At 58.3% G+C, this 24,052-nt stretch overlaps 2 protein-coding genes across 10 annotated transcripts in view; one reads left to right on the forward strand and one right to left on the reverse strand.

The window, feature by feature from the left end:
* COMT (catechol-O-methyltransferase) overlaps positions 1 to 14,728 on the forward strand; it is a 25,828-nt gene extending 11,100 nt beyond the window's left edge. For 3 of the 9 annotated variants that reach the window (XM_011959145.1, XM_011959147.1, XM_011959146.1), the window contains exons 2-6: positions 6,161 to 6,254; positions 7,496 to 7,781; positions 8,526 to 8,719; positions 9,109 to 9,240; positions 14,229 to 14,728. In XM_011959145.1, the coding sequence (XP_011814535.1) occupies positions 7,496 to 7,781; positions 8,526 to 8,719; positions 9,109 to 9,240; positions 14,229 to 14,429 (813 nt within the window). In that variant the 5' untranslated portion in view covers positions 6,161 to 6,254 and the 3' untranslated portion in view covers positions 14,430 to 14,728. Of the gene's footprint in view, positions 1 to 6,160; positions 6,255 to 6,661; positions 6,846 to 7,495; positions 7,782 to 8,525; positions 8,720 to 9,108; positions 10,019 to 14,228 lie in introns of those variants that run through there. The other 6 variants (XM_011959141.1, XM_011959143.1, XM_011959142.1 and 3 more) reach the window with 4 other exon arrangements.
* Positions 14,729 to 15,563: 835 nt separating this feature from the next.
* The window catches only part of ARVCF (armadillo repeat gene deleted in velocardiofacial syndrome), a 51,122-nt gene continuing 42,633 nt past the window's right edge, over positions 15,564 to 24,052 (reverse strand). Inside the window, exons 7-19 of the mRNA XM_011959140.1 lie at positions 23,599 to 23,716; positions 23,059 to 23,230; positions 22,335 to 22,352; positions 21,313 to 21,384; positions 19,778 to 19,905; positions 19,310 to 19,460; positions 18,811 to 19,009; positions 18,617 to 18,728; positions 18,429 to 18,519; positions 18,064 to 18,117; positions 17,553 to 17,638; positions 16,878 to 16,997; positions 15,564 to 16,408 (exon numbers count right to left, since the gene is read on the reverse strand). Coding sequence (XP_011814530.1) covers positions 16,890 to 16,997; positions 17,553 to 17,638; positions 18,064 to 18,117; positions 18,429 to 18,519; positions 18,617 to 18,728; positions 18,811 to 19,009; positions 19,310 to 19,460; positions 19,778 to 19,905; positions 21,313 to 21,384; positions 22,335 to 22,352; positions 23,059 to 23,230; positions 23,599 to 23,716 — 1,309 coding nt within the window. The 3' untranslated portion in view covers positions 15,564 to 16,408; positions 16,878 to 16,889. The remainder of the gene's footprint in view (positions 16,409 to 16,877; positions 16,998 to 17,552; positions 17,639 to 18,063; positions 18,118 to 18,428; positions 18,520 to 18,616; positions 18,729 to 18,810; positions 19,010 to 19,309; positions 19,461 to 19,777; positions 19,906 to 21,312; positions 21,385 to 22,334; positions 22,353 to 23,058; positions 23,231 to 23,598; positions 23,717 to 24,052) is intronic.

The following is a 24,052-nucleotide window of genomic DNA, read 5'->3' on the forward strand; positions in this document are numbered from 1 at the left end:
CTCGGCTCACTGCACGCTCCGCCTCCCGGGTTCACGCCATTCTCCTGCCTCAGCCTCCTGAGTAGCTGGGACTACAGGCGCCCGCCACCGCGCCTGGCTCATTTTTTTATTTTTAGTAGAGGCGGGGTTTTACCATGTTGGCCAGGCTGGCATGTCACCCCACTAGGCATGCCCAGGTCCTTTCTGTCCCTCCCTAAAGGCATCCCTGTCCTTTCTGTCCCCTCCACACTGAGCGGAGCCAGCCTACACTCTTGCCCCAGGCCTGCCCTCTGCTGGGAGCCGGGACGCTGAGCACCTGCCGCATGAGCAGGCTGGCCTGCAGAGGACCTCCAAGTAGGTGCCAAGGCAGAATCCGATGTGACTGGGAGAACGCCCTTGAAGGATAAAGCGAATGTGTGACCACCATGCAGGTCTGGCCCGTGGAAGGGAGGGGAGGGGGCCCCGTTCCCCGGTGGGGCCAGAGTAAAGGAGTAGAGGGGCCCCACAGGCAGGGACGGCCGAGCTGGCCCCCTGGGGCTGTGGATCTGCAGGTGCAGTGCAGCCTCTTGCCTCTCTCAGCCCAGCCCTCGCATCTGCCTCTTGGTGTGTCTGTAAAGATAAAGTCACTGTGGTCCCTGCAGCACCTGGCTTGAAGCAGGCGTGCAGCCCGTGTGAAGGCCTTCCCTTTAGCTCTCAGGCATTGAGTCAAAAAGAAAAAAGCCTTCCCCTGAGCCTGGGGGCCTGGCCCCACTGAGGATACCAGCAGGCAGGGGAGGCTACGGGAGTCTGTCCTCCGCCTGGCCCTCTGACCTTCCATTCCGACCCCTTCCCTTCCACACCAGCCCGTTTCCCCATGTAGGGTGCAGTCTTTGTTGCAACTGCTCACCTCTGCTATGGTCGGGTGAGAGCAGCCACGGACAACGTGTGTGCAATTGTGCGTTTTTTGTTTTGTTTTGTTTTGAGACGCAGTCCCACTCTTATCACCCAGGCTGGAGTGTAATGGCGCGATCTCAGCTCACTGCAACCTCCATCTCCCGAGTTCAAGCGATTCTCCTGCCTCAGCCGCCCAACTAGCTGGGATTACAGGCATGCACCACCATGCCCGGCTAATTCGGTAGTTTTAGTAGAGACTGGGGATTCACCATGTTGGTCAGGCTATTCTTGAACTCCTGACCTCAGGTGATCCACCCGCCTCAGCCTCCCAAAGTGCCGGGATTACAGACTTGAGCCACCACGCCTGGTTGATTGTGCGTTCTGATAAAGCTTCATTTACAGAAATAGCAGGTAGGCCCCTCACAGGGTGCCCAGCGCAGGTGCGCTGTCTCGCCTCTTCTCAGGTGTCATGGGGCAAGAGGTTAGTCCTCTGCCTCCTTCCTCTCTGCAGGTTGGAGAAATGACAGATTCTTGTAGTGCGGGGTATGAGACAGTAGCAGGAGGGGGACACTCCCAGAGTGCTGCCAGAGAGAGGCGAGGCCCTATCTGGATTTGATGGCATTTGTATTGTGGTGTTGGTAGATGGTGGTGGTGTTGTTTTAGAGACAGTGTCTCTGTTGCCCAGGCTGGAGTGCCATGGTGCAATCACAGCTCACTGCAGCCTCCAACTCCTGGGCCCAAACAATCCTCCCACTTCAGCCTCCTGAGTAGCTGCAGCTACGGGCACGCCACCATGCCTGGCTCAATGGGTATTTTGTGGCCATTAAACTTCTGGTCATTCCTTTAGATTCCCAGAGGCTGGATGGAGATGAGTGGCCAGCCCCTGGGTCCACAGATGAGCGTGGGGCCAGGCTGCAGCCTGTGGGATCTCCCAGGCCGGCCTCCAGGTGTCCTCTCAGCCTGTCCACAGGCCCTGCCCAAGCGTGTGGCCTACTTGGTGCTGCCTGGCTTGTCTCTAAGCACCTGTACTGGCTCTCCCTGGATTACTGGATCACAGTCAAATCCCCTGCCAGAATCCTGGTCCCCCTTTATCACACCGGATCAGCCCCGAAGGGCAGGGCTGCTTGCAGCAGTTCCGGCCTTTGCTGGGAGGTTTCCAGCCCTGTTGAGCAAGTCTCAGGCAGGGCCCTCTGCAGCCTCCATGGGGGACCTGTGTGCAGAGCAGGGCTGCCCCTGTGTGTAAATGCTAAGAACTGGCCTTCTTCCTGCCATCTGTGTCCTGTTTGTCATCACGCCTGTGGCTGTATGCTTGTCTCCCCAACTGGGCCACCAGCCCTGTGAGGGCAGAATGAGGCATGTCCAAGCCACAGTGACTCTCAGTGTGCAGGGGGTTGTTAGCATTGGTTCTGTGTTCTGGAATAGCGAGGACAGTGTGCCCCAAATGGCCAGTGGTCTTTCCGGGGATCGCTGCAGCCGCATGTTGGCCCCCTGTGGAGAACGGAGGATGCACAGCCATTTCAGGGCACAACCCAAGGTCTCCTGAGCTTGCTGTGCAGCCCAGTCTTTCTCTCCGTGGCCCCTGGTAGCTGTCTTTCTCCTCCCCAGAGGAGGAGAAAGATACCTTCCTGAGCAGGAAGATGTGGGTGAATAGAGACCAAAGTGTCAGTTACTTTTCAGACAGAGGTGATAGCAGAATGAGCAAAACTGACGGACCCCAGATCTTTGCAAAGGGAACAAAGTCAATTTCTAGCTATCTTTTTTTTTTTTTGAGATGGAGTCTCACTTTTACGCCCAGGCTGGAGTACAGTGGTGCAATCTCAGCTCACTGCAACTGCCTCCCGGGTTCAAGTGATTCTCCTGCCTCAGCCTCCCAAGTAACTGGGACTACAGGCACACGCCACCACGCCCAGATGATTTTTGTATTTTTAGTAGAGAGAGGGTTTCACCATGTTGGCCAGGATGGTCTTGTTCTCTCTTTTTTTTTTTTGATCTTGCTCTGTCACCCAGGCTGGAGTGCAGTGGCGCAATCTCGGCTCCCTGCAACCTCTACCTCCTGGGTTCGAGTTATTCTCCTGCCTCAGCCTCCTGAGTAGCTGGGACTAACAGGCGCTCACCACCACGCCCGGCTAATTTTTGTATGTTTAGTAGGGACGGGGTTTCACCGTATTGGCCGGGCTGATATCGAAATCCTGACCTTGTGATCTGCCCGCCTCAGCCTCCTAAAGTGCTAGGATTACAGGTGTGAGCCACCACACCAGCATTGCTGGGTCATATGGTAGTTCTGTGTTTAACTTTTTTTTATTTTTATTTTTTGTGGGTTTTTAAGAATTTTTTAATATTTGTGGGTACATAGCATGTTTAAATTTTTTTTTTTTGAGACGGGGTCTTGCTCTGTTGCCCAGGCTGGAGTGCAGTGGTAGGATCACAGCTCACTGCAGCCTCAACTTCCTGGGCTCAGGTGATCCTCCCGCCTCAGCCTCCCAAGTATCTGGGACTACAGGTGCGGACCACCATGCCTGGCTAATTTTTAAGTTTTCTGTAGAGATGGGGTCTTGCCATGTTGCCCAGACTGGTATGGAACTCCTGGACTCAAGCAATCCTCCCATCCCAACCTCCCAAAGTGCTGGAATTACAGTCGTGAGCCACCAGGTCTGACCACATGTGTAACTTTTTGAAGAACTACCAAACTGTTTTCCACAGCAGTCACACCAGCAATGCCAGAGGGTTCCAATTTCATTACATCCTTGCTAACATTTGTTATTTTCCTTAAAAAAAAAAAAAAAAAGCCAGCTGGGCATGGTGGCTCATGCGTGTCATGGGCGTGGAGCGCTTGAGTTCAGGAGACCAGCCTGGGCAAAATATTGAGAACCCCCTCCACCCCATCTCTACCAAAAAAAAAAAAAAAAGCTGGTTGTAGGGGGTGGTGCACATCTGTCGTCCCAGCTACCTGGGGGGTGCTGAGGCAGGAGGATCCCTTGAGCCCAGGAGGTCGAGGCTGTAGTGAACTGTGATTGCGCCACTGCACTCCAGGCTGGGCAACAGAGTGAGACCCTGTCTCAAAAAAACAAAACAAAAAAAAGCACATTTCAAACCTACACAAAAGTAGAGAGGATTCCCCTCGGTCCTCCGGCCTGCACCCCTGCCCCACCACAGGGGCATTCAAAACTGTTTCTTGTTGCCTCTCTCTAAGGCAAGGGGGACTCTTGACGCTCCCCAGACCACGCAGCCAAAGTAGGGTGATAGGATCACAGGGGTCCCAAGTCGGACACTGAGCTGGCGTGCCCACTCCCGAGTCCTGGGACCCCAAACTAAAGGAGCTGTTCCTTTTCGCCATGGAGGGCTGACCGGGCAAAATCCCAGCGCTGGGAACATCCGAGCAGCTCTGAGTGGCATGGGTGGGTTTCTACCTGACTTTCTTTAAAGGGAGGCCTGATTCTCGGCTTTTCAGGACCCGCCCTCTGTTTCCTCACTTGTCTGCTCTTTCGTCCTGCGAAACTGGGCAGCGGCCGGTGACAGCGCAGGGTCAGCCCTTGGATGGCCAGGGGGGCGTGATCCCACCCTCTTCCGTGGCTGGGTGGGCGTGGTCCCAAAGTCACTTGGATGTGGTCCCGCCTCCCTCCCGGCCCAGTGGGCGGGGCCTCCCCTACTGCACCAGCTGGGCTAAGCAGAGAGCAGGGTGGGCTGGGAGGCCCCACAAGGCTGGGTCGGAGCGGAAGTGGTTAGCCTGGGAGAGGCCGTTGGGAGGTGGGGTGGCCTGGGGCAGCCAGTCCTCCTGCTCTGGGCTTCAGTACCTCACACTCACAAGGGAATCCCAGCGCTGGAGGGCCTTGTGAGGCCGCCGTGGGCACTGTGGCCCCCAAGCGCTGCATGGGGGCCTGGGCGTGTTGGCCTTTGAGCCTTTGGTCTTCAGCTTCCCCAGCCCCCATGGCTCTTGGCCATTGGGGCCCAGTTGGCCGCAGAGCCTTTGGCCTTGAGCACTTCCCTAGCCCCCATGGCTCTTGGCCAGTGGGGCCAAGTTGGCCGCAGAGCCGCTGGCAGGTGGGACAGGTAGGCACTTGGTGCCCCCTCACACCAGCTGGGCCCATCCTGCAGAGTGGAGTGGGCGGGTCCCTCCTGCCAGGCAAAGGAAGAGGGCTTCAGGGCCCCTCCCTGCTGTGGCCTCCTCCCCTCTGCTGCCTCCCACTTGGCCCTAGGGGACACTGCTTGCAAATTTATGAACAGACGGACCTAGAGATTAGAGATTCAAAAACCAAATTCTTACACAATTCAAGTATTATGCAGATTTGGATTTATAATTTGGGACTCCAAGGTCTACCGAGTAATTTGCTGTTTCAGCAAAATAACCCTTTTAATTTGGGGTGTTTATTTCTAACACTTACTGTTTTTTAAATATGGAGAGTAAACAAAATGGCCCATTATCTGACCACACAAATATCAGTAGTAGTCATTATAGATAAATAAACCATAGCAGATAAATAGTAGTAAACAAAGCAACAAGGTGTGTCATAGGAAATCCCCACCGTGAAGAAAGGAGCAAGGTGGAAAGTTCTGGCAGCTTCAGGTCTGCATGGTCCCTCTCCACCGTGGTTCCTTGTCATCTTCCTGCCAGAATAAGGACACTGTCCTTAGGGAAGCGCCATCTCCTGTTTTTTCCCCACGAGCCCTGTGGGCACATCCTGCCCTACAGGGAAACATAGTGGGCCATGGGTTTCCCTGCAGGCCTGGGACCCTTCCCCAGGGTAGCAGCAGAAGGCGGCACGATTCACACTCCTGCAGCTGTGGACAGGGGCACCCCCGCTGGCACTGAGCCCTGCACTGGGTTCCATCACCCGCTTGGGGCTCTGGCCTTTGGCCTTTTCCTGTGAGCCGCATATTGGCCACTGTGACCCATCTGTTTCATCATCTTTTTCTTACTGGTTTGTGTATGTTCTTGGTAAACTAGCCCTTGGTCTTACACATTTCCAAGTTACTAAAGATTCTTTGGGGGAAATACAACTTGAACAAAGTGGTTCCCTCCTTCTGTGGTTCACGAGGCACAGGTGCCCACAGGGCAGTGCAGACAGGGACTGGGAGACTGCCCCTGGGATCTCTGGCTGGGTGACACTAGTAGGGATGTCGCTTGGCCTCTCTGAGGCCTTCTGCTGTCTCTTCTGAGGCCAGAAAGGCGAAGCACTGCCTTCGCCCTGCTAGGGAAGGTTCAGGCCAGGCTAGGCCTGTCCGGAGAAGGGGCTCAGATATCTGGACCTTGGTCATCGCCTGGTTAGGGTTTCTGTTGATGATTATCCAAAGGCAAAACTGATTTCCACAGAAATAACATCTGCTTTGCTGCTGAGCTCAGAGAAAGAGACCGCAGACCCCTCCCGCAGTCAGAGGGCTGGAACCTTCTTGGAGGTGCTTTGAAGGTGAGTTGGCCAATGGAAGCCAGGACAGTGCCAGGGTGGGTACAGATTCCAGCCCGGTGCATTTGCACAGGTCTGCTGAGCACATGTCCACTCTGCCTGTGTAAACAGGCCACGTGGTGTGAAATCCCCTGGAAGCCTGGTGTCCACATGGCCTCCCCCTAGGGCGGAGCCTCTGCTTCCCTGTTCTCTTCTGCTCTGTCCTCTGGTGCCCTGAGGCTGACCTCCAGGGGTGTCCCCTCTGCAGCCCTGGGCCTGCCTCCTCGCCTGGGTGTGCCTTTCTAAAACGGAGTGTCCAGTGGAGAGTGGGACCTCCTATGCCACTGGGAGTCCAGGGCCCCATCCCAGAAAGACCTGTGAGTGACCACAGGAGCCCTAGAGGAAGTTTCCTTGTATCCTTCCCATTTCAGGGTCTGTGACCTGAACTCCTGGGCTTCTGCCTCAGGCCTCCTGTGCTCTGCTCTCTGCCTGCTGGGTTCCCTCACCAGGCTTCTGTCTGTCTGGTTCCCAGGCTACCTGCCTGGAGGGTCACACCAGGAGGATTTTAAACAGGTTTCAAGTGGGGTCACTTGCCATTTCACTGTGCCCCACGAGGTACACTGTGGTGGGCAGCAGGGCTGGCCTTTCTCATCTGGGACATGCCACGTGTTGCCGTCCCCAAGGGGAGTGCTGAGTGGATCTGTCCTGGTGTTCCTGGCCTGGGGACTGCCAGTGTCCTTACTTGGACACTCAATGAGACACACGAATCCCTGGGGCGTCCAGAGCATGGGTGACCAGCATGGATTCACCACATGAGGCTGAGGGGCTACACCATACAGCCTCTCTTTGGGCCACCCCTCACTACCCTCCACTCCGGGCCATGGGGCTTCCCTGCCCCTGGGTGTCCTCTAAGCCAGCTGGGAGACAGCAGCCTGGGTCCACATCTGCTTCTGTATTCTGTGTGGTTTTAGAGGATCCCTGGGCTGCCTGGGGAAGCGCGCAGGGCCAGGGAGTGTGACCCTGCAGGCTCCACACAGGACTGCCAGAGGCACACACCTGCTCTGTCCGCCTGAGGGCACCAGAGGGCACGAGAAGGCTGGCTCCCTGGCGCTGACACATCAGGCAACCGAGGCACATGGCTGGCTTCTCTGAACCTTGCCCCTCTGCGAACACAAGGGGGCGATGGTGGCACTTCAAGCTGAGGGGCATGTGGGTGCAGCAGGAAGAGCATAGCGCACTGGCGCCCCTCCCCTCCCGCCCTGCAGATGCTGGAGGCCCCGCCTCTGCTGCTGGCCGCTGTGTTCCTGGGCCTGGTGCCGGTGGTGCTGCTGTTGCTCCTGAGGCGCTGGGGCTGGGGCCTGTGCCTTATCGGCTGGAACGAGTTTGTCCTGCAGCCCATCCGCAACCTGCTCATGGGTGACACCAAGGAGCAGCGCATCCTGCACCACGTGCTGCAGCATGCGGAGCCTGGGAACGCACAGAGCGTGCTGGAGGCCATCGACACCTACTGCCAGCAGAAGGAGTGGGCCATGAACGTGGGTGACAAGAAAGGTGGGGTCCCCGGCTGGCAGGTGCTGAGCTGTGGGACAGGGACCCAGGACCAGGCATCAAAGCCCTTACCGGAGAAGCTGTTACCACCCCGTTTCCAGGGGGCTGGGAACCCTGGGATATGCCCATATAGGGCTGGGGGGTTCCTCTGGAGTCCCAGGGTCCCAGGGTCCCTGATGATTCCTCCAGGCCCTGCTGCCTGCGCCCCAGGACAACAGGCCCCCACACAGGGTCTGACGGTGGTGCAGTTCCCCTTGAACTCTGCTCTGGCCACCATGGGACCTGCCTGGGGACCAGTCAGACAGGTTCTCCTGGGCCTGCCCCCGCTTGCACTCCAGCCTGGGGCACAGGATGTGCTGCCGGACTCAGGGAGTTACTCAGGCAACTAGTGCTGCCCCGGGGCCCCAAGGGGGGCAGTTGGTTCGGGGATTCAGAGAGGGCAGCTCTGTTAGGACACACTGGGGCCAGCCAGGAAGAGTGGAACAGATAGTGACCAGTGTGGGCATAGAGGCTAAGGGACCATGGGAGCTCCAAGGTGCTCACAGTGGGGACCAGGTCCATGGGGCTGGGGACACCAGGGAGGTAAAAGACCCCTCCAGCAGGTAGGGAGGGTGGGCAGAGGAGGGCCAGAGGCCAGGCATTTGGGAGAGGCTGTTGCTTTTTGGGAGAGGTAGGGGGCCGTGCCTGGGGATCCAAATTCCCCTCCCTCCGCCTGTGCTCACCTCTCCCGTCCCCTACCTTGCGCAGGCAAGATCGTGGACGCTGTGATTCAGGAGCACCAGCCCTCCGTGCTGCTGGAGCTGGGGGCCTACTGTGGCTACTCAGCTGTGCGCATGGCCCGCCTGCTGTCACCGGGCGCGAGGCTGCTCACCATCGAGATCAACCCCGACTGCGCCATCATCACCCAGCAGATGGTGGATTTCGCTGGCGTGCAGGACAAGGTGCGCATGCTCCACCCGCTGTCAGACCCAGAAGAAGGGCCAGGGCTGTGGGCGGGGAGGGCCTGGTTCACACCACGTTCACTGAAGACCCACTATCACCAGGCCCCTCAGTGCCTCCCACCCTGGGGCTGAGGAAGGACCCCCCCAGCAGCTCGGTGAGGGTGGTCTCACAGCTCTGGGGAAACAGCCAAGGTGGCACGAGGAGGGGCAGGGACACAGCGGGGCCATGTCACCCCAGGACCCTAAAGAAAACTGATGAATGCTTGTATGGGTGTGTATGGACGGCCTCCTGTCTGTGTGGGCGTGGGCACTGACAGGCGCTGTTGTATGGGTGTGTAGGGGCGGCCTCCTGTCTGTGTGGGCGTGGGCACTGACAGGCACTGTTCCAGGTCACCGTTGTGGTTGGGGCGTCCCAGGACGTCATCCCCCAGCTGAAGAAGAAGTATGATGTGGACACGCTGGACATGGTCTTCCTCGACCACTGGAAGGACCGGTACCTGCCGGACACGCTTCTCCTGGAGGTGAGTCCCAACCAGGATGGCCTCTGTGCCAGCTGCTGCCCAGGGCCCATTCGGTCAGCCTCAGCCTCTCCAAAGAGCCAGGCATCCCAGCAGAGCCCTGTGCAGACAGAGCTTGCTCTGGAGGCACCACCTGAGGTCCAGGAGTGTGGGGGGACTGAGGAGGCCCTGAAGTGGGTGGAGATGGGTGGGGAGCCGGGCCAGGGGCCTGGCTGCTTGGCCTGTTGGAAACTGGGGAGCCAGCCTCCCGTGCAGGTACAAAATGGGTGGCAGAAGTGGGGTGCACACCCCAGACCAGATACCAGGGCAGAAAGGGCACAGGACCAAGGAGATGGGGTGGGGAAGGGCCACTCCGGGCTGGCCTGCTCTCCCCAAAGCCAGCCGGTGCTCATGCAAAGAAAGCATGTGTCTCCTGCGGAGCTTCTTCCCGAGGCCCCATCTTGTACATTCCCATCCCAGCCCCACTGATGAGGACCCTGAGTTTCCTTAGTGAGGCCTGGTAGCAGGTGGGGCTGTCCTCGCTTCCCTGGGGGACATGGGGCACTGGTGGCCCTTCACAGACTGATGCTTAAGGAGCCTCACATCAGTGACACACTGCCCCATCCCTCTCTGGTGGTCAGCGACACTGAGTGGCTCTGTGATCCTCCACTGGGCTTGGGATGCCCACCCTCACGGCCTCCCCACCTGCTCACCTGCAGCTCTCCCAGAAACCAGACACTGCCGTTAGCAGCAGGACTCGGAGCATGAGGGGCACAGCCCCCATGCCTGGCTAGGTAGGGCCACTGGGCCGCTGGATTGGAAGGAACCAGCACTAGCAGAAGCCTGAGGTGTGAAAGGGCAGAGAATGTTCCAAAACAGTGGGAGTCAGGGCACACAGGACTTTGGGTAGGTGAGGGTTAGACCTGCCTTCTGGAGCTGGACTCAGGGGCTCATGCCCGTAATCCCTGCACTTTGGGAGGCTATGGCAGGAGGAGCGCTTGAGGCCAGGAGTTCGAGACCAGCCTGGGCAACATGGCGAAAAAGAAAAATATATGTTTATGTATGTGTGTGTGTATATATATATATATATATATGTATATATATATATATATATGAGAGATGAAGTATTGCTCTGTCACCAGGCTGGAGTGCAGTGGCACAATCTCCGCTTACTGCAACCTCGTCCTCTTGGGTTCAAGCGATTACCCTGCCTCAGCCTCCTGAGTAACTGGGACTATAGGCACACGCCGCACACCCGGCTAATTTTTTGTATTTTAGTAGAGACGGGGTTTCACTATGTTAGCCAGGATGGTCTCAATATCCTGACTTCGTGATCTGCCCGCCTCAGCCTCCCAAAGTGCGGGGATTACAGGCATGAGCCACCGCACCTGGCTACAAAACATACTTTTAAAAATTAGCTGGGTGTGGTGGTGGTGTGCCCCTGTAGTCTTGAGCTACTCAGAAGGCTGAGGATGAAAGATTGCTTGAGCCAAGGAGTTGGAACTTACAGTGACTGCCACAGGTTATGGGGACGGTAACTGGGTCCAGCTTTTTTTTTTCTGAGACAGTTTCGCTCTTGCCCAGGCTGGAGTGCAATGGCACAATCTCAGCTCACCGCAACCTAACCCTCCTGCGTTCAAGTGATTCTCCTGCCTCAGCCTCCCGAGTAGCTACGCCCGGCTAATTTTTTTGTATTTTTAGTAGAGACACGGTTTCTGCACATTGGTCAGGCTCGTCTCGAACTCCCAACTTCAGGTGATCTGCCTGCCTCAGCCCCCCAAAGTGCTGGGATTACAGATGTGAGCCACCGCGCCCGGCCTTATTCCAGCTCTTAAAACAGCAAAAACAACAAAAAAAAAAACAAAAAAAATTGTCTGGAAAGATCCCTGTCAGTCTTGTGGAGTGTGGAAAGAGAGGGCTGTGGGGAGGGCATTTCAAGTGCCCTGAACTCACGAGGAGGCGCTGAACCCTGGCCGTGGGGAGGGAGGACCTGTATTGACCAAGGGGGCGGGCAGTGGGAGGGTGGGAGGGAGACCTGCAGGCCAGGACAGTGTAGCTGGCGGGGCTCACCCCTGACAAAGGAGCATGATGCTGGCAATTCGGTATTGATGGGAGAGAGCAGACGCTCAGCCAGACGGGCTTCACTTGGGCAGGAAAGACACCCACAGCTGGGCCTGCGTTACCGGGGCCGAGTTTCAGCAGCTGTGGTGTGTGTGATAATTACAGGGGCCTGCCTTCATAGAAAAGTAGCAAATATTGCAGTTTAGTAACTAGGAAACTAATAGTTTTCTCAGTGCTGCTTGTGCAAAGCTGGTAATTATCTCAAAAGAAGCAAAGTTTATGAAGTGGGAAGTCATGAATTGGGAATGGGTGTCCTTGTTAAATGCATATCTGCACACTCATTGCTGGGGCCCTGTGCCCCCTTGTAGAGGGTTGGGGGACAGCCTGGCTCTTGTGAGGGCCTAGCCATCCCTTCAGTGGGTTTTGTGAGCAATGGAGGCATAGTGGGTGAGGGGCTCAGGAGCAGACTGCAATTCAAAATCAAGGGCTGCTTTGAGGAGGCCTCTCCACTGGGCTGCCATAGTCACCAAGTCCAGCCCACACCCAAAGGAACAAGAATGAGTTCCCCCTTAAAAAAAAAAAAAAAGAAAGGCCGGGCACTGTGGCTCAAGTCTGTAATCCCAGCACTTTGGGAGGCGAGACGGGCGGATCATAAGCTCAGGAGATCGAGACCATCCTGGCTAACGCGGTGAAACCCCGTCTCTACTAAAAAGTACAAAAACCTGGCCGGGCAAGGTGGCGGGCGCCTGTAGTCCCAGCTACTCAGGAGGCTGAGGCAGGAGAATGGCATAAACCCGGGAGGTGGAGCTTGCAGTGAGCTGAGATCCGGCCACTCCAGCCTGGGCGACAGAGCGAGACTCCGTCTAAAAAAAAAAAAGAAAGAAAAAGACAGGGCCTTGCTCTGTGCCTAGGCTGGAGTGCAGTGATGCCATCATAGCTCACTGTAGCCTCGAACTCCTGAGCTCAAGTGATCCTCCCACCTCAGCCTCCTGAGTAGCTGGGACTATAGGCATGCACCACTACACTGGCTAATTTAAAATTTTTTTTTGTAGAAATAGGGTCTCCCTATGTTGCCCAGACTGGTCTCAAACTTCTGGCCTCAAGGGATCTTCTTGCCTCAGCCTCCCAAAGTGCTAGGAGTACAGGTGTAGCTCCAACTTTGTCGTCGTCATCATTTTCCAAGACAGAGTTTCGTTCTGTCGCCCAGGCTGGAGTGCAGTGGCACGATCTTGGCTCCCTGCAACCTCTGTGAGGCTCCAACTCTTGAAGGAAGGAGAGTCTGAGGAGGGTAGGCACAGTTGAAAACCACCTCAGCATAGTGTCACCTGCTCCTCTGACACTGTCACTTCTCCATGGCATTAGATTTTCAGTGCTGCTCAGATGCTGCTGCATGTTTAGCCAGTTCTCCAGGTGGTCTGAGTAGCTGGCAGGAGGCTTGCAGTGTCAGGGGACAGGCAGGACAGGTGCTGCTTTCTTCCCCTCTTGACCAGTTTTGTAAAGGAGTGGGCCCCTGGCAGCCTCCAAAGGTGACCCATGCTCCTTTCTGCCCTTCCCTCCTTCATTCCTGTTTAACTCGTGCAGTTGCAGTGGTCTGGTGTCTTTCAGTCTGCTGACATCATCTGTATCCCTGATGACCAGATTGGGCTCCTGAATCCCCTGGCACAACCCAAGAAGTCCAGGAGCCCAGGCCCCTCACTCATCTTGTGTATTCCCTGGCCCGGGCCGGAAGGCAGCCGCCCTGCCCTGCTCAGGGCCTAGGCCACTGTCCTCCTCCTGGGTGGCACTTTGTTCTAGGTCTTTTCAGCTGACGTTGCTAGCACATTTTTTTTTTTTTTTTTCTAAATGAAAACACATCATGATTCATGGTGGTACTTCCTGTTCAAGTCCGGACCTTGGGGCTGTCCCCTGACCTCACTGACCTTGCAGCCGTGTGTTGTCCATACTGTCACGTGAAAGCCCCTCTGCTTTCTCTGCAGCACACGGGCTGGAAACGACCGCCACCCACCACTGGGACAGCTGCAAGCCCTGTGGGACTCTCTAGGCGCATCCCAGAGGGATGTGGGGTCGGATGCCAGTGTTTCAAGGCACCTACCTGCGAATTGATTTTCGAACGTTAGATGTTTGAGATTGCTTATTAACTTTTGTTTGGTGACTAAGTCAAATCTCCACGACAAGGTGACTGAGGTGTCCCTTGCCCTGGTGGGTCCTTCCTCCCCATAGAAAAACACTTCCTCTCAAGGTTTCTTTATTGTTTATGTGACATAAGCAAACCCTCCTTGCAGCTTTGATAGGCAAGCATTCTATGAAGTTTCTCCTGATAGTGGACCCCATGGGCCATGCCCTGTGGCTGCGTGTCAACAACTCCTTCCTTCTGCACAGAACCCAGGCAGAGGAACTCTGTGTCCTCCCAGGGCCCAGGCACCGGTGGAGGTGGGGGGTCTACAAATGCAGGAGCTTGGGGATGTTCAGAACTGACTCCAAGGGGCAGACTTGGTGGTGGAGGTCTGCCCCATCCCAGCCCTGCAGGGTCACCCTGATCAGGCCAATATTGTCTCCAGGGACCATACCAGCAACCCCTCTCCCTGCATGCCTCTCCCTCATAGGCCTGAGTTCCTGGCACTAGGTGTTGAGGGCCCCACTGTTTCCACTCATACAGCTAGCATTTATTGAGAACCTACTGTGTACCACATGCTATTCTAAGGGATGGATACTCCTGAGATGGATACAGGAGCTGATGAGGTCTTCACGGGGCCCGTATTCTACAGGTGGCACCCAAGTCTTGCACAGTCCTTTCCTGCAGGAGTCATGCTGGGCAGAAAGCGGAAACCTGGCCCCAGGGGCTAGGCACAGGCGTGGTGCAGTGGCCTGGTGAGAAGCACCCATCCTGGTTTGGGCCAGGTTTTCTGAGCACCTATGACCCTCACCTCCCCCACCCCCTGGTCTGTTTGCAGGAATGTGGCCTGCTGCGGAAAGGGACAGTGCTACTGGCTGACAACGTGATCTGCCCAGGTGCACCAGACTTCCTGGCACACGTGCGCAGGAGCAGCTGCTTTGAGTGCACACACTACCAGTCATTCCTGGAATACAGGAAGGTGGTGGACGGCCTGGAGAAGGCCATCTATAAGGGCCCAGGCAGTGAAGCACGGCCCTGACTGCCCCCCCGGCCCCCCACTCAGGCTCCCTCACCCAGCCTGGTTCTGAGGGTGCCACAGACGTGCTCCTGCTGACCTTCTGCGGCTCTGGGTTGTATCCTAAATGCAAAGCACACCTCGGCCGAGGCCTGCGCCCTGCCATGCTGACCTCTCTGAACTGCAGCACTGGATTGCTCTCCTTTTCTAAGACTCAGTCGTGACCTCTTTACTAACACCCGCTAGCTATATTATTTTACATACTAATATCATGTTTTTAAAATATAAAATAGAAATTAAGACTGTAAATATCGAGATATAAATCAACTTAGTACATCCTTCTCGACTGCCATTCTCCTGCTGCCCTTGACTTGGGCACCAGACATTCAAAGCTCCCCTTGATGGATGCTAACGCTAAGGGCGGGGCCCCTGGCCGGCTGGGTTCTGGGTGGCATGCCTGGCCCACGGGCCTCCCAGCCACAGTGGTGCAGAGGTCAGCCCTCCTGCAGCTAGGCCAGGGGCACCTGTTAGCCCCGGCCTGGGAAACGAACAGAGGAGTCAGCCAGCATTCACACCCATCTGACCAAGCAGGCGCTGGGAGAGGTGGACCCCGCAGCAGCACCAGCTCCTCTGGGCCCCATGTGGCATGGAGTGGAAGCGTCTCCTTCCCCACTCTCACTGGGCCTTGCCTACAGAAGAGGCAATGGCTGAGATCAGCCGCCACATCCCTGCAGTTGCCCCCCCCGGCCCGTGAATAAGGATGCAGTGCTGGTTTGTGTCCACCTACACCCAGAGCTGCCCTCAGCTCCTCCAAGGGGTCAGACTGCTGGCCACCTCAGAGGCTCCAAGGGCCCAGTTCCCAGGCCCAGGACAGAGCTCAACCCTGTGCTAGCTGAGTCCACCTGCACCCAGACCAGCCCCTAGCCAAGACTCCACTCCTGGGCTCAAGGCCTGGCTAGCCCCCAGCCAGCCCACTCCTATGGATAGAGAGACCAGTGAGCCCAAATGGACAAGCCTGGGGCCACCCAAGGGCCAGAAACAGCCTCTGCAGGACACAGGAGATGGACACCTGGGACCACCTCCGCCCAGGGCCCTGCCCCAGACGCGCAGAGGCCCTGACACAAGGGAGGAGCCAGCCACTTGTGCCAGACCTGAGTAGCAGAAAGCAAAAAGTTCCTTTGTTGCTTTAATTTTAAAATTTTCTTACAAAAATTTAGATGTTTACCAATACAACAGTCTTATTTTGGCTTATTTTTAATGCTTTTTCTCAGTGTTTTTCTTCTGAGTCACAAACAGCAGGCACTGAAAGCAGTCCCCAAAGCCACTGCCGAAGGTCAGTCCTGGAGGTGCTGCCCAGGCTCCAGGCAGATGCAGCGGCCCCGGCCCCGGCCAGCATCAGCTAGACAAGGGCTCTCTACCGCACAGGGGCCTCACGTGACTGCAGGGCTCTGGGGAGGTGGGGCACCTGTAGCCTGACCCCCATCTTGCTGCTTCCAAAGCTTCCTTGCCCAGGGCTGGGCCTTGTGGGGCACCCCTGACACTGTGGTCTGCCTGCCTGCAGGGTGCCCAGGGAGCCCCTCCACCTTTAGGAGTCCAAGTTCTTTCCCAGCCCCCTCCCTGCCTAGCCACCTGCCCCTGGCACCAAGCCTACCCGCACCTCTGGGGCACTGTTCCCAGGGGCACCTTCCTATCCCACCGGCCCCAAAGCCCAGCCAGGTACTCTTCCCTGCCACCTCCCTGGGCCCTGCCCTAGCAGCCCAGTTGGCCTCCTCGGGCCTTCTGTCACTCGCTCACACACAGCACCATGTCAGTAAACAGCTAACTCAGGCCTAGGGAGTTGGGTAGGGTGGGGGGCAGGAAGGTGTCCCCAAAGTCAGGCTTGGCTGGGGCAAGGCGCTGCCAACCCCTGCCGCCAGGGGGCTCCAAGCTCCACCGCAGGATCTGCTCAGGGTGGCCCTTCTTCCATGATCCAAGCCCTAAGAACAAGAGGCTGGGCCTGGGCCCTGCAGAGGGAGAGGGGATGGTGGACGCTGCAGCCAGAGTGGCACAGGACCACATACAACCTCAAGGCAGGGCGGCCAACTCCACAGGCTACATGGATGGAGATGTGGACAGAAGCATCTGCCCTGGGTGGTGTGAGCTGACCCCAAGGGTCAGCTCCAGGACTGATCCTGACTTGCTGGTCCTCGAAGGGCGCTGGAGGGTATGGTGCCCATCCCTACTCTGGTCCCATCTCCTCAGGCCCCTGATCTCACAGTGCCTGGGACAGGGCTGTGGGCCCAGGGAGCACCCTCCCTCTCTGACCTCTGCCTGGCCTTCCCTGGGAATGGGCCACTGGGCTGCTGGACTGGAAGCCAAAGTCCTGCGGGGAACGTGCAGGAAGAGCAGAGCATGCAGGCAGCAGAGACCAACAAGAAGCCCTGGCTCAAAGGGCAGAAACGTTTGGACAAACAACCAGATGAGAGAACGTACCAGGCATGCAAGCTAAACCCAGGAGTCAACGGGCTGAGGCTTAGCGTCCCCCACGGCGTCCACTAGCCTGACCGCGGGCCTGCTGGGCCCTGGGGGAGGGGCCTTCCTGCTGGGATCGAGCTGCAGCGCACGGGTGGGCATTAGAGGCACAACAGAGCAGGTTAGTCAGAGCTCCTGGGGGTACAGGGCAGGGGCAGGGCCGAGGCTGGCAATGTAAGGGTGGGCCTGCCAGGACAGCACAGGGAGCACCAAGGGCACAGGGAGCCAGACAGGTGTGGCTCACATGGGCCGGGGGGAGGGGGGGGCACGTGCACACACAGAGGCCTGCACAGGAAGCTGGGGGATTGGCACACAGCAGGCGGCAGGTCCTGCCCTCGCCGGTGGATTCTGGCGGGCCCTCGCACACACATGCACAGAAGGGTGCACACACACTAGCTCAAAGGCTCCGGCCCATGCAGGGTGTGGCCGGGCAGTGCTGTCCCCAGCAGGTGGGAGCTGCAAACTCATCACTACCCACAGACTGACTGGCACAAAAGGCTGCTTCCTGGCCTTGGCCCCACAACCCAGCTATACCCCAGGGCCCAGACCAGACCCAGCATGGCCTAGGCTGTTCTCCAGCAACCCCCAGACACAGAGCCCCACGGGGTACCTGCCCACAGTCACAGGACCACTTACTTTCAATGGTTCCTTCTCAGAGGCCTCTCCAGCAGAGCCAATGCCCCGTGGCCTTCGCTCCCTCCGGTCCACTGTGGAGTATCCATCTGTAGATGGAATAAAGTGGAGCATGAGAGGTGCTCTGAGGGGGACCCTGTAGGAGCAGATCTTCCTCTCAGCCCAGACACAGGGGACTCGTGGGACAGGGGCTTTGGGAGATGGCCCCCACCCACCCTGTCCTGGAGATCCAGGCTGCTGCCAGCTTTCACCAACAGCCTGCCTCACGCTGGTGCAACCCTTGCCTGCCCCATGGCAGCTCCAACTATCCAGACTCCCCTCCACTTGTGGGCCAGAGCTCCTGGCTGGGCACTAACCCCTCTCCAGCTGCCCTGTACCTCACTCTCTGAGCACCCCTTAACCAAATCTCTCTCCTCCACCCAGCACCAACTACACCCCATAAAACCAGCAGGCCTACCTCAGGCCCTGGTCCCCTCCCGGCACAGAAAACAAACCACACTGCATCTGCACTCACCGGGACCAAGCGCGTCCATAGGGATCACATCCTGGCTGCCAGTTTTCTCGCCCTCTGCAAGGCAGGAGAAGGAGGCGGGCTGCACATAGCGGCCAGGGGGGATCGGGACACAGAAGCCCCAGGTAGCCCTAGAGGCTCTCTGTCACTAAGGTGTCCAACCTCTGCCAGTTGGCAGTCCCACCCTGAGCTTGACAGCAGCGCGGATGCCGTGGGGAGTAGCCAAGAGGCAGCGGACAGGGAAAGCTGCCTATGGAGGCCATCTCCGTGGGAGGTGTGGCTCCTCCTTCACCCTCACCCAAGGGTCGGGCAGTTGGGACAGCTGGGGTGGTCCCCACCCTCTAGGCCCCCTAACCTCCGCCACTCACCAAGGCTCTTGTCCACCAGTGGCAGCGTGCTGTCATCGAAGCCCCCAGGACTCGGTGCTCCCTTAGGCCCCTTGGCAGTAGCCGCAGCTGACTGAGACATAAAACACAGACACAGGGCGGGTGAAGCACATGGACTGGGAATGAGGCGAAGTGTGCAAGGAAGGCAGTGCAGGCCAGGAAAGCCACACCTGGAAGCGCGCCTTGGTCCAGCCATCTTTCTGCAGGCTACCACGCAGCTCTTTGTAGCTCCACACTGTCTGTAACACGTGCGACGCCGCCTTCGCCTCGCGTACAGATTGGCTGTGGGGTCGGGGGCGGGGTCAGTGGTGGCCCCTCCCCCACATTCCCTGCTCCCCAAGCCACCCACCCCTCCCCTCCACACCTGGAGGCGACGAGAGCCACCAACGCTGGCACCCCGCGTGCCTGCAGGAGCGAGCGCGCGTTATCCAGGCTGTCGGACACGATTTCGTGGATGGTGTTGAGCACCGCCACCACGGTGTCTTCCTCCAGGCGGGCCCCAGGTCGCGGCGGAGCCTGTGCATTGCGCACATTCCGCACAAGCTCAGCCATGGCGTAGCTCCCTGAGGGGCAGGGCTAGGTGTCAGGACACGCCTCTGCCCCATCCCTCCAGGAAGGAGCAGGGATCCTACGAGGGCTAGGGGCACTGCCAGGAAAGCCCCTGGAGACCACCACAAGGAACCATGCGAGCAGGGCGCTGAGCTTCAGAGACAGGGCCAGGAGGACTGGAGCTGCCTAAGGTGGGACAGCGCCGAAACGACAGGGGCGGGGCCTGGACTCCCAAACCTCCAACCCCCTCCGATGGGATCCTAGAGCTGCAGGCATAGTTCGGTGTCCAGGTGTGGCTTTGCAGGCGTCCTCACCGATAAGGTCTTTGTTGCGCCGGTCCAGCGAGAGGTTGCGCAAGGCAATGGCGACGGCGCGCACCACCTTGTCTGTCTCAGACTGCAGCAGTTCCACAAGCACCGGCAGCCCACGCTCTTTGCGCACTGTGGCGCGGATGTACGTGGCCCACTGAGGAGGCGGGGAGAGGGTTGCTCAACCATACACCCCAGGCACTCTCCCACCTCCAGATCCTGACCGCTCCCTCCAGCTGGACCTTCCTGCTCCCGCGCCCGACAAAGCCCTACCCCAAAAGCTCAACGGCACCTCAGCGAGGCTTTCCCACCGTCCAGGGTGCACGCAGTGCCCGCAGCCCATGCACTTCTTGGATCTTGGGGTGGTGAAGTGGGCCCTCCTTTCCCCGCCAGCCGAGACAGGAGCTGCACCAGTGAGGTGCCTGGGATTCCCTCTCTCAGGACTTGCCCACCCTGCCACACCTGGCCCCTCACCATCCAGTTGCCAGCACTGAGGTTCTGCAGAGCGCCGGCGGCAGCCTCCAGGGTGTTGAAGTTCCGGCTCTCCGTGAGGAGGGAGAGGTAGAGACGTACCACCTCGGGTTGGTACAGCAGCTCAAAGCCTGGGTGCAGGGCAACCGCCATCCACGGTCACCCAGAATCTGCTCTCATCCATCATACCCCTCCCGCTTCCCGCTTTAGAGCTCCCGGGGGGCGGGTGAGCTGGGGCCAGGGATGGGTGTGGATGAGTCACCTAATGTTTACTATCAACACAGTCACCCAAGGGGAAAAGCGTTCCCATTTCACAGAGGAGCAAACTGAGGCTCAATCAGTTGGACCTGCCTGGCAGCAGGAGCATCCAGGAGGCCTGGGGTGGGGAGGGAGGCGTCAACCAGGAACGCTGTCCTAGCAACAAGACTGCATTTCCCGGTATGTCCCTGAAGTTATGTATCCTGGCCACGCCCCTAGCAATAGGGCCCACCTTCCCTGGCAACAAGACCAGCATTGGCCACACCCCTAGCAAGAGGACCTGCTTTTACTAGTAACTGAAGCTGTGCAAAGCCACGCCCCCTAGCAACAGGGCCCACCCTCCCCCACTGACAATAGAGTCCCCCCCTCTGTAAGTCAACTGATGCAGTGCAACCAGGGCAGCTGCCCTAGCAACAGGAGGCACTCTCCCTGGCAACCACTCCAGGTTCCCCGGCAACTGAGACGCCATCCTGCTGCTCTGCCCAGTGCTCCAGAAATGGGGGGAAGGTCAAGACAGCTTTCCAAGCTTGCCTGTCCCCAAACGGGCTTCAGCCTGGCTTGGGATACTACCTCAATCTCCCCTGTACTCACCCAGCAACACTTCATCACCCCCTCCCCAGTCCCCATGCCCCATGCTCCCTCTACTCCTGCCCTGCTGGGCTTTCTGCTCCCACATACTCCAAGAACATTCCTTGCTGGAGTATCTGCACCAGCCCTATTTTAACTGTAATGCTTCCCCACAGCCCTCCTGCAGCTGGGGCCCTCCACTCTGGTGACATGCAGGCTCTTCCAACTGGTTAGGCCCCACCAGGGCAGACCTCTCTCTCAGGCCAGATCCCAGCACACAACCCAATAGGCACTGCCCTGCCCCTGCAGGTGTTCGTCTGGCCCAGCCTCTGAACCTGGATGTGAGCATGCCCACCTAGCTCCCAGCCCTGAGGTAAACTCAGCTTTGTGGCTAACACAGGAGGCCCTACCTCCACTGGGGGCGTCCCTCCAAACCTTCCCACCTCTTACGCACCATGAGGCTGAGCAAGCCCCTGGCCTCTCTGTGCCTGTTTCCCCCAACCCTGCCTGACACGCACTGCCTCCAATTCTAAACCCTCAGCAGGTGTCCCAATGCTGAATAATCCTCCAGGAAATCCTGCACCTATGGGCCTGTTTCCCCATCTGTTCCCTAAGGCTCTCCAGGCCTGCTTGATGGCCCAAAGCTCCACTACCAGGGCAATCCTGAGCCCAGACATCCCCCAGCGAAGCTGGCTTCGTCTCAGCCCACTCACCTTTAGCAGCCTCAGTTCGCTTGGGCAGGTCTAGCGTGTCAAAGTTCCGGTCCATCTCACCATCCTTCTTTCCTGGAAGGGAAAGGTGGTGTGGGAGGTGAGGCAGACCCCATATGAGGCATGGGTGTGTCAGAAGGGTTGGGCACAGTTCTCTCCTATCCAGGCCCCAAAAGGCACCCCCATGTCCAGGCCTGGGCACCTGTGGGAGTGGAGCACCATTGTCAGAGTTTGGGCGGTTTAGTCTAGGAGTAGGAGTTGGTGGCAGTGGGGCCTGGGGACATCCCAGCCCTGCCCCTAGGACTCATCTCCCACCAGGTGCTGGGAGCTGTACCACAGACCCTTCCGGTGGCTTCCTTGCAACTGCCAGGTATGTAGACCGAGGAAGCCAGGAGCCCTGGCTGGATGGCAGGTGGATACAAGCCGAAAAAACTTAAGGCTGACCGGGACAAGACTCGCTTGGGTCACACAGTAAGGCAGAACTAGGGGGAAACTCCCCCACTCTGGGGTCAGGACATTGTCCCAGGATCTACTAGCCAGGAGAAACCCCACAGCAGCCCACCTAACATTTGTGCAGCCCTGGCTTGCACACCTTTGTGACAGTGAGCCCACTGTCTCTCAGCCACACTCCCACCTCAGATGACACTTCTACCCCCTCAGAAGGCAGCAGAGCGGAGCCAGATGACCTGGGGTCCCTGCCCTGCTCACCCTCATGGGACCCTTGTATCCCTCTGAGCCACATTCTGCCCCATTCTATCAGAGAAACAGACTGCTCCCTGGTGCCCTTAGAGACAAGTGTCCCCGGGCCCTGCCCACTCTTGGCTCTGCCCAGCTCTGCCCAGGTAGGCAAGTCTGAGGTTATAAAATGAGCCCCTTGGCCTTTCCACCTGCCACTGTCATAAACATGGCAGCCCGAGTGATGAAGCCAAGGGTGGGGCAGGGCCCTGGGGCTGGAATGTGCTTGCCTCTTCCCAGGTGCCCACGGCACATGCCAGGCCTAGAGAGCAGGATAAAAAGGGACTCACCTTGGTGGAACCACTCCTCTGGGCGGCCGGAGGAAGCAGAGGAGAGAGGAGAGGAGCCTGAGCAGGCAGCACTCATCACCCCCCCATGCCCTCCCAGAGGCCTCAGGTTCCCACTGCACACCCTGGATCAAGCAGGCAGCATGTGGAACCTCATCCCATCACTTCTGGGTGCTGAGCACCCACCAGTGGGACAAGAAGAAGGAGGCCTGGGGTCAGTGGGGTAGGGGCAGGTGGCACACAGGTTCCCCACAGCTGTTGGGGAGGTCCCGGGAACCTACACCCTGCTAGTGCGGTAGAGAAGGTGTGCAGGGCATCTTGCCCAGGCAGATGGGGGACTGCCCCACAGGTTGCTGGCAGTCTACTGCTATTCTGTAAACAGTCAGCAGGCAGCAACAGCCATGGCTCTTTCTCAACTCATGGGTGAGTGGAACTCTCCCTGGAGTAGAGACTTGGTCTGGGCATCAGTGGGACCACCAGGCGTCCCTTGTGTACTCCCTGGGGGTCCCACAGTGTAGATGGGGAAGGTTGGACTTGGGCCCCCAACCCTGGGCCCCGTCAACCATGTGACCCAGGGCAGTCCAGCCTCCTTGGCTCCCGGTTTCCCTGCCTGCCTGTTGGGGGCTGGGCAGATGTCCTCTGGCCTCCATGATGGGCTGCTGTGGGTGTACAGAGAGCCTTCAGCTGGGGCAGGAGTTGAGATGGTACCCCAGTCCGCCCCACCCACCTTTGGCCTTCTTGCCACCAAAGCAGCTGGCATCATCCCGCCTCCGGCGCTGGGAGACTACAGCACTGCCCAGGGGCCCGGGCTCGGCCTCCTGGTACCTATCGGCCCCGGGCACCTCCTTGTGCACGTGGTAGGACAGGTTCCGCATGATGCACACGCAGTTCTCCACCGACTGCAGGGAGAGGTGAGTGGCTGGGGCAGGGCACCCTAGGCACAGGGCCAGCCCTCAGGAAAGACTGGCCACAGGTGGTGTGCATGAAGGCACCAGGAGCAAAGGGACAGGGAAGCCTCAGTCGGGGGACAAAAGGGCGGTGACCACCAGGGAGGGTCCATGGGAGGAAGCCCCTGCCTCATGGAGCACCTTCTGCCTGCAGGACAGTGCCTACTTCAGTGTGCTCACTGTGAGGCAGGCCCTGCCCAGAACGCCGCCCCAGAACCATAAGCCCATTCCCCTGTGCTGTTCCCACAGTTCCAGCCTCCCGGGACCTGCATGATCGTCTCTCCAGCCCTTGGTATGAGGCTGTGACCATCCCTGCCCACCTTGTTGTCCGTGTCCTTCCGGCCCACTGCCGACTGCAGGGCATGCAGGAGCGCGTCCACCAGCCCTTCACACTCCCGGAGTCGCCGCCGGGCCTCAGCACCATCAGAGCTCACATTCCTGTGTGGCCAAGAGCAGGCCAGGTGACCCCTGGCTACCACAAACTTCCCAGCCCCACTCTGGCCTCATGGGCTTGTCTTCATCTCCAAAACAGGCCCTTGCTGCTGCCCTCCTAGCACTATTGGGAAAGGACCCCACAGCCTGGAGCTCAGTGAAGTGGGAGAAGCGAACTGTCCCCGGCCTCAGGAGGGGAGCCCTGGCAGACAGCTATCTTGGCTGGGGATAGCTGGGCAGGGGAAGACAGGGCTTTCCTGCCTCCTAGCTGACCTAGGAAGAGACAGGTAGACTCAGAGAGACCTGAACCTGTGCATAGGCAATTCTGGGTCCCTCGCCACC

This window comes from Colobus angolensis, unplaced genomic scaffold (genome assembly GCF_000951035.1).
Source record: "Colobus angolensis palliatus isolate OR3802 unplaced genomic scaffold, Cang.pa_1.0 Scaffold484, whole genome shotgun sequence".
Taxonomy (NCBI): domain Eukaryota; kingdom Metazoa; phylum Chordata; class Mammalia; order Primates; family Cercopithecidae; genus Colobus; species Colobus angolensis.